Source organism: Podarcis pityusensis (assembly GCF_964106645.2).
Source record: "Podarcis pityusensis genome assembly, chromosome: 15".
NCBI classification, from domain to species: domain Eukaryota; kingdom Metazoa; phylum Chordata; class Lepidosauria; order Squamata; family Lacertidae; genus Podarcis; species Podarcis pityusensis.
The window spans coordinates 17,833,958-17,846,397 of NC_138040.1; the positions used below are offsets into that span (position 1 = coordinate 17,833,958).

Below are 12,440 nucleotides of genomic sequence, written 5' to 3' on the forward strand. Positions count from 1 at the left end.
ATATCCACAAAGGCAAATCAGTGTGCTTTCACACATACAAAATCTGGAAAACCCTTGTGCATGTGTTACACTGGGAGTATCTGCTTCGTTCTTCTGAGGCATATATTTCATTTTTAAAAAACAGGGCTTCCCAAACTTGGGTCTTCAGCTGTTTTTTGAATTGCAGTTCCCATCATCCCTGACCACTGGTCCTGAAAGTTAGGGATGATGGGAGTTGTAGTCCAAAAAAACAGCTGGAAACCCAAGTTTGGGAAACACCATTTTGAAATCTTGCCTACAATGTCAGAGGAAGAAGTTGTGAAAAGGGGAAGCTCTAAAGAGCAGTGATTCACTACAGAATTGGGGAACCACTTTCTGGTTCTTTCCCACAACCCTCACTATGAAATTTCTCTCTGCAATTATAGAGGGCTTCTAGATAAAAAATATATATTTAAATTTAACACAGATTATATGAAAGTTATGGATGAAACTTTAAATACCATGCTAACAACCACAAAGACAAGAGGAACAAATACAGCCCTGATTGCAACTTTGTATTTAAAGAAACAATGTGAGTATGTAGAGGAGAAAAGGAAGACAGTGACAGGTTTACTTCCGCAAAGAGAAACATCTCGGAAAGAACAGCAACTTTATTAAAATATATCAGATTTGCAGTTATTTGAATGGCTTGGCTGTAAAATTGCATTGCCACATGAACAGGAAGACTGCAGTCAGGAGAGCCTTCAATTAGTGGTTTTATAGGCTCCAAGGTCAAGATACGACCTTAATATCTATTGAAATGCAGAGTCCTATAACCTCTGCATCTCCTTCCACTACTAATAAATCTGCTGATAACAAGAATTAACCTCCCATTTACACCTGTATGATCAAAGTAAAAAGTGAAGAGGTTTTGTTTCTTCCCCCAGACCCACTTCTGTTGATGTTGAGGGGAAGTAGCTGGGGAAAAGAGAAGTCTCAACAGCTTGATGGTATTAACATCATCACTAAGCAAGCCAATCCTATAACAAATTTCTGAATCACATACAGTGGTGCCTCGCAAGACGAAATTAATTCGTTCCGCGAGTTTTGTCGTCTTGCGATTTTTTCCGTCTTGCGAAGCACGGTGTCGGGAAAGTTTTGGAAAAGCTTCAAAAATCACCAAAGTCTTTAAAAACCTCAAAAAAGGCTACCACACCGCATTTTATGAGTTGCTCCTCGAAGTCAAGTCGCAACTGTATTAACGGTGTTAAGAAAAAGGAAACAAACTTGCAAGACATTTCCGTCTTGCGAAGCAAGCCCATAGGGAAAATCATCTTGCGAAGCAGCTCAAAAAACAAAAAACCCTTTCATCTAGCGAGTTTTTTGTCTTGCGAGGCATTCGTCTTGCGAGGTACCACTGTATTGGTATCCATACTTAGTTATGAAAAGTGTGTACTAGGGCAACAATGTAACAAAACTTAAAGGATGGTTCAGCCAAAGGGCAACACAAATCTATGCTTAGAAAAAAGTTTAACGGCAATATAAAATTAAGAAGTAAATTACAGTGCTAGGCAAAGAGAATCTGCCAGTTTAACTGGTTTCGTTTGATCCTGAAAAACAGTCTATACATCTTCAGCAGGCACTCTTGTAATCATCACAAGAAACTGCCAAGTGCATGTGCTGTGAGCAAATTTGTTAAACTTTTAAACTCTAGATGTGCATGCCTTCTTTGATGTCTCTTAATTCTTTCCACCATGGCAGATTATGGTTTGTTGTTAAAGAAACTCTAAAATGTGAGGTTTACATTCTGCAAGAAGAGGTCAAGAATGCTGTACACTCTGCCCTACTGCTTCCTGGTTCAAGTGGAAAAACATGACATTTTCTTTGAAGAATTTTACCTCTGGATTGCTGTTCTATCCTGACTGCAGTAGGCCTAATGCAGTCTGTATGGTTAACCACAGAAGCTGTTAGCTCCCTTACAAATTGTTAGATTTAAGTCACTAAATTAAGAGACTGGTTATTTACATGGCAGAAGTCAAGTTCACCAGAAAGAGGCAAAAGCAGGACAATGGCTTTCCAAGATCATCCCACCCCTCCAACTAGCCACTGCTGTGCCTACATGTGGACATGAACTTATTTGCAGCTGAACATGCAGGAAGTGATGCCATGGTAAGAAAGAATACTGTGCATACTAGCCCTCAGTCTCTTAATAATCAGGTATTTCTAAATTAGCAATTAGAAAACAAAAACTGCTACAAGCTTAGAAGCAGACTTTTCTGGACATCTTGCCAAAAATACACCTTCCCCAAAATGCAGGCAACAGAATTAATTGTAAACCGATTAAAAAAAATGAAAAAGCATACCACCAGTCTTAGTTTCCTTCCACTATGAAAGAGACTCAGACATCAGCCAGTGTGCTGTCACCATGCATTTTTATCCCATCAATGATGAGCTGGTCTGAAGGGCAAATTGATTATAGCACTGATGATCTTGAGGCCTTGTAGCCCATGGCTAGGAAAATGATGAATAATTTTAAAGATTTCCCCCCTGAGCAAAAGCATGAAGACACTGTACTAAACTGGACTGTTTTCCAGTTTAAGATCAGGGATGGGGGATATTCATGTCAGATTTGATTAGTTTAAACATGGACCACTGAGGAACTCAAATGTATACATGCCAACCACAAAAATAAACTGTCTCCAATGAATTAGACATGAATTATGCCCAATAGTTACACTTGCCAGTTATCAAACGTAGCAAATTAATTTCAACACAAAAATACATAAAGCTTGATTGCAGTTGCCCAAAAGACTGCACATATTGCCACTGCATTCCCAGTGTCCACAAATTTAACAGACCATAGCCTTGTTGACAACTGAAGATACTAAATGCTAACGGATTATAGTTTTGGATAACAAAACTAAGACATGGGGGTGGGGTGGGAGCTTTGCAAATGAAAAGTAAAATTGCTAAATATAGATCCTGGTGGCCATGTGTCAACTTCTGCTATCAAATCCAACATACTGTCTCCAATAATACCATAATTGATCAAAATAAATCAAATGTGTAAATACCAAGAACAGGGACATGGACGATACTGGATTAAATACGTACCTTTTCAAAGGAGAAACATAAAATATTTGGTGGCTAAGTATTACCTGTAAACTGATAGTCTTTTGAAGCACATCTAAAATTGATGTTCAGTGCATTCTGTCTGTGATTGAACTTAATTGGGAACCAGATCTCCAGCTGCAATTTCTAGTACCTTTTTGTCTGCCAGGCATTTAGGGGTTTGTGTTATATAAACCATACATTGATTTGCAATACCCTGGGACTATATCTTGAAGCAGGGTTAAGAAAAATTAACACACTTCCATTGCCACATAGAAAAAACATCCTATAGCATTTTACATAACAGTTTGGGAAGAAACAGATGATTTTGTCTAAATAGATTTTACACTCATTTTTATTGTGTTTTACTGTTCGCAAGCTATGCTGTATCAATATAAGACTATCAAGGTGTACTTTGCTGTAGACTAAAGATAATAGCAAGTAGCATAAAATGTAATACATCAATGAAACAATGCCAACAGTCCAAAAACAAAATCATCGTCCAGAAAATATACCACCTGAACAGGATAAAACAGCATAAATCATCCATACCAGGTTACAGAAGCAAGCAGCTACAGTTCTGTCTCCAATAGAGGTAGGTATGTGACTTTTGGCTTTTTTAAAAAAAATCAGAGCTTTACCAGTCTACCAAACATAGATCTCAACTCTTCCCATTTCCCCTCTACAGGCCACATTTTAGAAGATAGCAGGGTTATTCTTTCACCACTTGACCTCCACAGACAGTATCTTAAGCTGTCATCACCCGTGCCAAAACCACAGCTGTTAGCAAGCATTACATACTGGCCTACAATTTGCACTACTGCAATCATGGAGGAAAATGTGGTGGACCTACTACTGATAACCCATCACCATATGTCAAGTTTGACTTCAGCTTTTAGCTTGCAACTCTGGTCAGCAAGTACAGTGGTTCTCCAAAAAAACCCGCAATTCAGTGAAGGGTTGTGGGCAGCACCTAAAAAATGTTCTGAAGAAGCGTGTCAGTAAGCACTGCTACAATAAGAGTCATTGCTACTAGATCTGCTTGCTATTCTGTGCACAATCCATTTCACAGGCACATACACAGTTTTAAACAGATGACTTTAATCGAGCCAACCAAAGTTTGCAATGACTATACATGCTAGAATACAACTCAGTCATACAACAAACATGGGCTAGACTGTGCCCATAATCTTCAACTGTGCATTTAAGCAATTAGAGATCCATTAGTTTTGCCTTCTAATTCCTACAGAGAAAAACATATCAAGACATAATTTCAACCTCATCAATGAGCATTCTTGTATCTGCTAAGATTTAAACAGTTACAGAAAGGTGTGATAAGGACTCTAGCTTTTGCAGACCTGCAGTACTAGTAATAAGAGTTTTGCCATAATGCTGCACCAAAGCAGAATGAAGTGTATGAGAAAAGGTAAGCAAGCAAAAACATTTAGAGCAGATCGCCTGTTCAAGACCTCTTCTGTTTCATGACCTGAGAAAGCTGTACAGGGAACAAAAGATGTGAAAGGGAATATTTTAAGAACAGGGGCTAAAGTTAATGCACATTTGAAAATGGAACTAATGAAGCAGTACATAGAAGCTATATATGCTGCTTATAAGACTTCAAGGGTAAAGTTACTAGCTCAAAACGTATTGAGCAATTGAGCACAATGAGCTGTGTACTATAAAAAGGTTGAATGCATAGAGTGTATAGCTGAAGGCTATAAACAAATTGCAAGTTCTGATTTAGAAGACACCATTAAAGCTGGAAGTTGCCATTTCCAGAGGATACCATAGTTCCTCAAAACTAGATTTTTGTGTGACATCCATCTTCTGTCCTTGTATGTACAATACCTTTCAGAAGGCAACTCATCCATAACAACAAAAATTCCAACTGTAAGAATTTTATTGGAATGAGTAACAACTAGAAATGTAAATGTACAAAAGCAATTCCAAAATGAAACACCAACAGGGTCAGAATATTAATTCAAATTACTCCAACTACTACTCAGAATTGAGTGCAACAAGTTCATTTCTTTCACGTAGCTTGATCTGCAGTGAAGTCAAGCAATGGACAAAGTTGTATTATAATCTTTAATTTTGTTTAAAAAGAATGTCAAGGTAAGCTATATGAAGCATAGCTTCTATGTTCTCTCTCTCTCTATATATATATACATATATTTGATTCATGAGCTGCTATATCCAACTTGGAACCTGACATAACTTTGTTCTTTAATGTGTAGGTGAACTTACAGATCAGAAACCATGTGCTAAATTAAATGTAACAGATAGTTTCAAAAAGCGTGTATACAGAATGCATTCACAGACAGAGCTGCAGCTCATAGTCAACAATCTTAATTTGACCCCTTCAAAGGCACACTAATAGAGTGATTTGTTTCAGTGCAGCCAGTTTCCATTTCAGGACAGCTCTAAATATATTAGTAGTCCAGCAGGTAAACATCCAGTTTGAGTTCATTTCATCTCTTCCTGCGTGCCTGTGTGCAAAAATACCATTTTGTGCTAATAAGATCATTTAAAAGAGGAAAACAAATTGTCTCTTGCCATATGAAAGTTGATGGTTCCTGACCTTGAGGCCAGGTGATTTGAAGAACCATTTTCTCCCTTAAGCACCTGCCCACCCACTCTGTTCAGAGACCTTGCGCCACACCTGTTTGCCTTCAGAGGCTGAGCTAACTGGGACATGGCCAGGGCCTTCATCATATGGCACCAAGACAGTCCAACTGTCTACCTCAGGAAGCATGCCTAGTTTTCTCTCTTTTGACCCTTAGATAAATTGTCAAGAAGTTTATTCCACCAAGCCCTTAGAAAAATTTCCTCCTTGCTATAGATATTTTTTATAGATTGGATCTCTGATAATGGCTTTTTTTATTCATTGTAAACTACCTTAGGAACCGTTGTGGCCAAAATGTAGGGCAGAAGTGTCTTAGTAAGTAGAACCCAGCAAATCAGCCCTGTCTGGGAAGAGGCAATTAAGTAGTAGTGGTTAATTTTCTTTTGCCATTCCATTTAACGACCTATGAAGAATGCCTTACTCAACACTGAGCTTCACATACATGCACTTCCAAACATGAGGCACAAACTGAAAACAGACATGTCGTAGATGTTAAACAGATTAATGGGTGTCCTGGGGACAGGGACTGGTTATCTGAGATAACTGAGTGAAAGAAAATCCACCTGACAGATGCCAAATCTACTGTTGCGTTGTTTTTTCTGTGATAGAACTAAACTTAATTAAGCACTATTAAGGCCACCTTTAACCTCTTATGGAAGTCAAATGGACATAAACCATCTTTCTGGTCAATACGTTTTCAGACCCAAAGTACCCCAATTTCTCTCTTTATTCTCATGATTAAAATAGCAATACGGAAGTCCAGAACTTAGACAGCATAGTCCGTTGCTAACCTACCACACAAAGCTGTAAGCTTAGATGGCAGCCTTCTGTCTAGCTACAGCCTCCACTTCAATGGCTGCTACGTAATCAATACATAGTTGGGATTTTGCTCTGCATATATAGCTCTATACTGGAAGGAAATAGGGCAGGCCTTTGCCACTAATTCCTGCACATGATATAGCTTCCAGACAGGATACAAACAAGCAGCTGAAGTTGTCTCGGATATGAGAGAGGAAGTGCCACACAGTTGGAAGAGATTTTAACAGGTGTAGGGGATTAATTCCATAATCAGGAAGCCCCCCCTGCACGCCAAGTAATCCGAGAGGGGCTTTAGTCGGAATCCCACACCCCGGCCTCATTGAGTCTTGTTATCAACCTGGCAGAAAAACTTCAGGCAGGTTTTTCAAGATCAGTTATTGTCACTGAACTGCCATTACACTGCAAACAATTGTTGAGGAATCTGAAGAATTCTCATATAAGCAAAACTTGAGAAGACGATGAATTTGGGTAGCCTCATAGTGAATTCTGAAGGGCAAAATATATGAGATACAAGTCAACCTTTTTTGCTCAAGATCATATTCTGTAGAATTTAGCAATGTGAACAAGGCAATTCCCATGCAAACAGTATGATCTTATAAAAATAATCCATGTATTATATGAAAAATTATCCCTGCAGGGCTGCTTTGAAGGCTGAGTTAATGTCTGAAATATGTTTTTGAACACTTTTGAATAACTATGTTATTGATGGGTATATACATCTCTATTTGTGTAAGGTAGACTTAGTTCTATTGAACTACCTATGTGCTATATCCTGCTTCTCTAGCTAACTTCTGCCAAAAACCATCCTACAGTGCGGAAATTTCTGTATTATGTTTTAATGTGGACCTTGAGAATTAAAGTAATGTTGATGGGAAGGCAGGTCTTCCATGTCATCTAAGAAGAGCAAGTATTTAAATGTTTCATAAATACCCATTATGCTCTGATAAAGCTTTAATCTGAAAGACAATGAAATAGGCAGTTGAAACCAGAAGATTTAGCAAGGATCTATTGAGCGGATAACACAAAACAAATGATTTTCCCCCCTACAAAGTTGTCCTCTAAGCTTCTAGACCAATCTGACACTCACATTTCTTGTTACTGTGCCAAGAATGCAGAGGTCAGTTCTCATGCATTTGCAAGCACACATCCAGGGTAAAACAAAGACTCAGAAGATAGGTTTCAGACTCAATCTTAAGATAGCAATCCAAATTCTTAGCATACCACTGCAGCATCCCTTCTTGAACTCCTACAGAAAACCATTTGCTTTTATCCCAGAAAGGTTTGGCAAAAACCCATATTCATTTAAGCCCCCAATGCCAACCCTTTACCAGATAAGTAGAAAGAAGCCTTACATATCAAGAGCCCTGAAATGCTTTCACAAACACAGGCAAAATCCTGTTATGAAATGGCACCAGAAGAAGTAAGAGCTTGCTAGATTTAGAATATAAAATACGGGCAACATCATAAATTACTTTTGCAGCACTGTTTTCTACCAAGTCGTTATCTTTGGATAAGAATACTTAAAATGCTGGAGAAAACTGGACACACTGATCAGCTTCATATCCAACACAGCAAGACTGTCAAAGCAAGCAGGTAAGGAACACCTCAGCTTGCAGAACAACAGACTGGAGATCACTAGGCTTCAAGGAAAGTGGAAAACTACAGTATCCAAGGAGGCTCAGGAAGGGGCTGAGTATGACACACCCTCTAGCACAGCAGTGTTTCCCCCCAGGTTGAGAAAGAACTGAGAACACCACAAATACTGCAGAAGCAAGGTACTTTCCACACACAAAATATACAATGCAAATCCGAAACCAGTGCTGGAAATGGTTAAGTGAGACATTTTGACATCACACTGCAGAAATCTCAGCAAGGGTTCTTTCTGGGCCTTTCCCTCCTTATCTCATCATGAGAGCCAGGTATGCCAGGAGAAGGGATAGATTAAGGACAGGGGAAAATGAGGCACAATCTTCTCCCCCTGCAGCTCTTTTCTCTTCCTTTGGGAGGGGTGGGGAAGAGAGAAAAAAACCTCCAGAACACTAAAATCTCTGATTGAAGGGGGTGTTGCTTAAGGCAGATTGTACAGAAAGAGACAGGATTGCTCAGTGTGGGAGTGTTGAAGTGGTGGGGTGGGGGAAGAGAGAAAGGAAATGGCTGTAAGCAAATGGAGGACACAGAGGTGGAAGTAGGAAAGCAGGGCGGGCAAGAGAAATTCCTGGAAGACTGGGGGGGGGGGGGAGAGAAAGCCATAGACACTGGAGGACAAGGTAAGTTACAGAATCTGAAGGAGGAAGAAGCAGAGTCACAGAATTGTAGAGTTGGGAGGGACCCTGAGGGTCATCAAGTCCAACTCCCTGCAAGGGAGGGGGGAAGCAAGGGGATATTATTATTATTGAAATGTTTAGTTCAAGCATCCTAATTGGAAACAACCCAGTCCTTTGAAGTCTTCAGATTTAAAGGGCATGAATGCTACACTGGAGGAACTGTCCTAATGAAACCGTGATGAACCTGTACACAGCAGTACCAAGAGGCACCGCTGCCTTGTTTTTACCCGTCAACATATTATACAAGGTGAAATCCCGTATTAAAGACAAGCCCTGTTGGATCAAAGTGGAGCAGAGCCCTACTTTGCAAGGGTGTTGTAAGGTGAGTCCTGGAGAGCTCTGGCGACACACAGAAGCACTCCATATACACTGAATACTATGTTGTAGCACCGATCCTCTATTTACCCTGGCTTCTAACACTGGAGGTGTATATCTTTCGGACTCACCTAACTGTTGGGGGCTGTAGGTCGTTTTAAACCATTACTAATACCTGTTTCAATGTTGCAATCCTGGGACCTTATAGTGAAGGGCAGATAAATAATAATTACAACGACAATGATAGTGATAATCACTCGCTCTCATGACTTCTGTGAAGAACATCACTGATGATGATGATAAAACAGCAATTATGCTACGATACTGGGGGGGGGGGGGCAGTGGTCAGCGGCTTAGACTCGGAAGAAACCAGTGGGTCCAAATCCCCGAACCCGCCTCAGCAAGCATGAAGCTCACTGGATGCGACCTTTGCTGGTGGTGGTGATGTGGGTAGCCAGTCACTGCCCCTCTCAGCCTGACCTACCTCGCAGGGTTGTTGTTGCGGGCATGGGAGCAACAAGAAAAAGGTGCAATAAATAAAATAAGCGCCAATAAACCTAGTTTAAACACTCATCCTAGGATTACACAATGAATCAATAGATAATAAGGAGGATTTCTGGAAGGTGGGGGAATTAAGGCTAAACATGAAAGAGATCTGAGGGGAGGGGAGGATGAGGCTGGCTGGCGAAGGACGCTCCCTGGTCCCCCGGCTGAGGCGAGCGTGGTCGGTGCGGAGGAGGCGCGTGGTGAGGGGAGCCATGGAAGCGCTCTCGGCTCCCTCAGCGGGTGCTCTCCTCCTCTTCCTTACCTCGATGTAGCCGGCCAGCGTCGCCGCGGGGCCGGTGAGCCCCAAGAGCAGCAGCAGGGACCATCCCAGCCGCTCGGTGGTGCCCGTCGCGGTGCCCGTCCTGCCCCCCGCCGTCACCGTCGCCATCCTCTACTTCTGAGGCGACCCTTCTCCGCCGCCGCTTGGAAGCAACTGCCGCCGCGCCAGCCTCAGCGCCGCCTTCGTCACCCGCGTGGGAGGAGCAACAGCCCCTGCGTGGGCGGAGCTTGGAGAAGGGAAAGAGCTTCTCCAAAGCCCCGCCCAGCTCTGGCGTAGCTTGCCAAGCAATTTCCCCTCCCCCCGCCCCGCTTTGAATAGACTGATCTCTTAGCCAATAAGAGGGATCGAGGCGCTCGCGTTGTTGTTTGTTTTTTTCATTTTCCTCCGCTCCAGTTCCGCCCCGCCAGTGTCGGCCAATCGAGGGCAAGAGTCAGCACAATGCGGTGTTCGGAGGAGGCGGGACTTGCGCAACCTGCCACCGCCCTCCCGGGAGGCTCGTTGGACTACGACTCCCAGAAGCCTAAGTGGGCGTTGGCAACAAAGGCTGATGGGAGTTGTAGTTCCAACTGTACCCGGACGGTGTCTGCGTTGAGAAAAAAGGAGAGGCATAAATTCATCGCAGTGAGGCGGGTGGGTGTATGGGGGGGGGGTTGCTAAGCGTCAGAACACGGCAAATGCTGCTTTTCATACTGTCTCAACTGAAATCTCCATTCGAAATAGAAAAAAATGGCAATTAACACGCTAGAACTCATGGACATTCAATGAAGCTGAATGTTGGGAGATTCAGGACGAGATACGTGAAAGTCCTTCACGCAGAGCATCGTTAAACTATGGAACTCTCTCCCACAGGAGGCAGTGATGGCCACCAACTTTGAAAAAGGATTGGATAAATTCATGAAGGAGAAGACTATTCAGGGACACTAGCTCTGTCTCCACAGGTGGAGGCAGCAATCTTTCTGAATACAGTGGTACCTCAGGTTAAGAACTTAATTCGTTTTGGAGGTCCATTCTTAACCTGAAACTCTTCGTAATCTGAGGTACCACTTTAGCTAATGGGGCATCCCGCTGCCGCCGCGCAATTTCTGTTCTCATCATGAAGCAAAGTTCTTAACCCGAGGTACTATTTCTGGGTTAGCAGAGTCTGTAACCTGAAGCGTCTGTAACCCGAGGTACCACTGTACCAGTTTCTGCAAACCACATATTAAGAGAGGTCTCTTGTGCTCTGGTCCTGCTTGCAGGCTCCACAGGTATTGTTCAGCCACTAAACATGCTTACTAGGGGAGCAGGCCTCACTGGAAACAGTGGCGCTTCTGAACAAAAAAGGGCAATGGGACCACTAAAGAATCACCTTTCTAATCCAGACATAGGAACATAAGAAGCTGCCTTATATAGTGTCAGCTCGTAGGTTTATCTGAGCTCAGTATCGTTCCACACTGACTGGCAGCAGCTCTTCAAGTCCTCAGATAGGGGTTTTTCTCCAGCCCCCACCGCAGAGATGCTGCAAGGGATTGAATCATAGAATCATACAACTGTAGACTTGGAAGGGGTTACAGGAATATTTTGCCCAATGTGGGCCCAATTCCATGACCCCAAGATAAAGAGTTTCATGTTCTAGCAACAGAGCTGTCCCAGTACCAGGGACCTTCTGCGTGCAAAGGAGATGCTCTACCACTCCGCTATGCTTCTTCCCCATTGCTATCGTCCTTCTAGACTAGAGGAATTGTGTGTGGTCTAGGACACGCTTTCTAACTGTAAAAGCGGTTTGGTAATAATAAAAAAGCTGCCAAAGGAGGCCGGAGGATCTTTTTCATTGGAGATTTCCAGGGCATCTGCTTTCGGAACAAACTATTTTGCTACAACCAGCAGTTGGGAGTAAATGGACCATTGTGTCTCTTCCAGCTCTGCAGCTCTATTATACGAGCCACTGGCACCCTAATCCTCAGCGTTTATGCCAGCATGCGAGCCTGCAGCACCACTAGAATGTCGCTCAAATGCCAAGCTCTCGTCGTGTTTTGCAACACTGCCCTGGCACAGCCCTTGGTACACCCAAAACTAGACATTAATTTCTTGGTGATGCTAGTCCTAAGAAACAAGGTTTGAAGGGTGCAGGTTAAAAGGTTTGCATCTGAGCAGCACACTGGCCTGCAAATGCACCTGTAACAGCAACTTGATTTGCAAACATTAGCAAGCAAAAGCACTTGCCTTCCTGCCACAAAAGTGCAATGACTAGACAATGCCTGCAGATTCAGCTGTTATGAAAAGCACAGGAGCAAGGTTTGCTAAAAAGTTGGCCCCCCACCCTCTTTCCGCCTCAGTCAGTCACTTGTTGCAACAGCCTTATGCTTCTGGAGGGATGTTGCTTTTAGCTGTAAACCCATTAAGGCGTATCTAGAATTTTACAGCAGGTATGATAAGCTGGTGCTTAATAGTATTTACATGCTTTATATATAGCACATTTGAA

General features: G+C 42.4%; 1 protein-coding gene across 6 annotated transcripts in view; it reads right to left on the reverse strand.

Moving 5' to 3' along the window:
* Positions 1 to 10,137, reverse strand: part of APLP2 (amyloid beta precursor like protein 2) — a 55,615-nt gene extending 45,478 nt beyond the window's left edge. For all 6 annotated transcript variants that reach the window (XM_080983466.1, XM_080983465.1, XM_080983464.1 and 3 more), the window contains exon 1: positions 9,962 to 10,137. In XM_080983466.1, the coding sequence (XP_080839592.1) occupies positions 9,962 to 10,087 (126 nt within the window). In that variant the 5' untranslated portion in view covers positions 10,088 to 10,137. The remainder of the gene's footprint in view (positions 1 to 9,961) is intronic.
* Between the last annotated feature and the right edge of the window lie 2,303 nt (positions 10,138 to 12,440).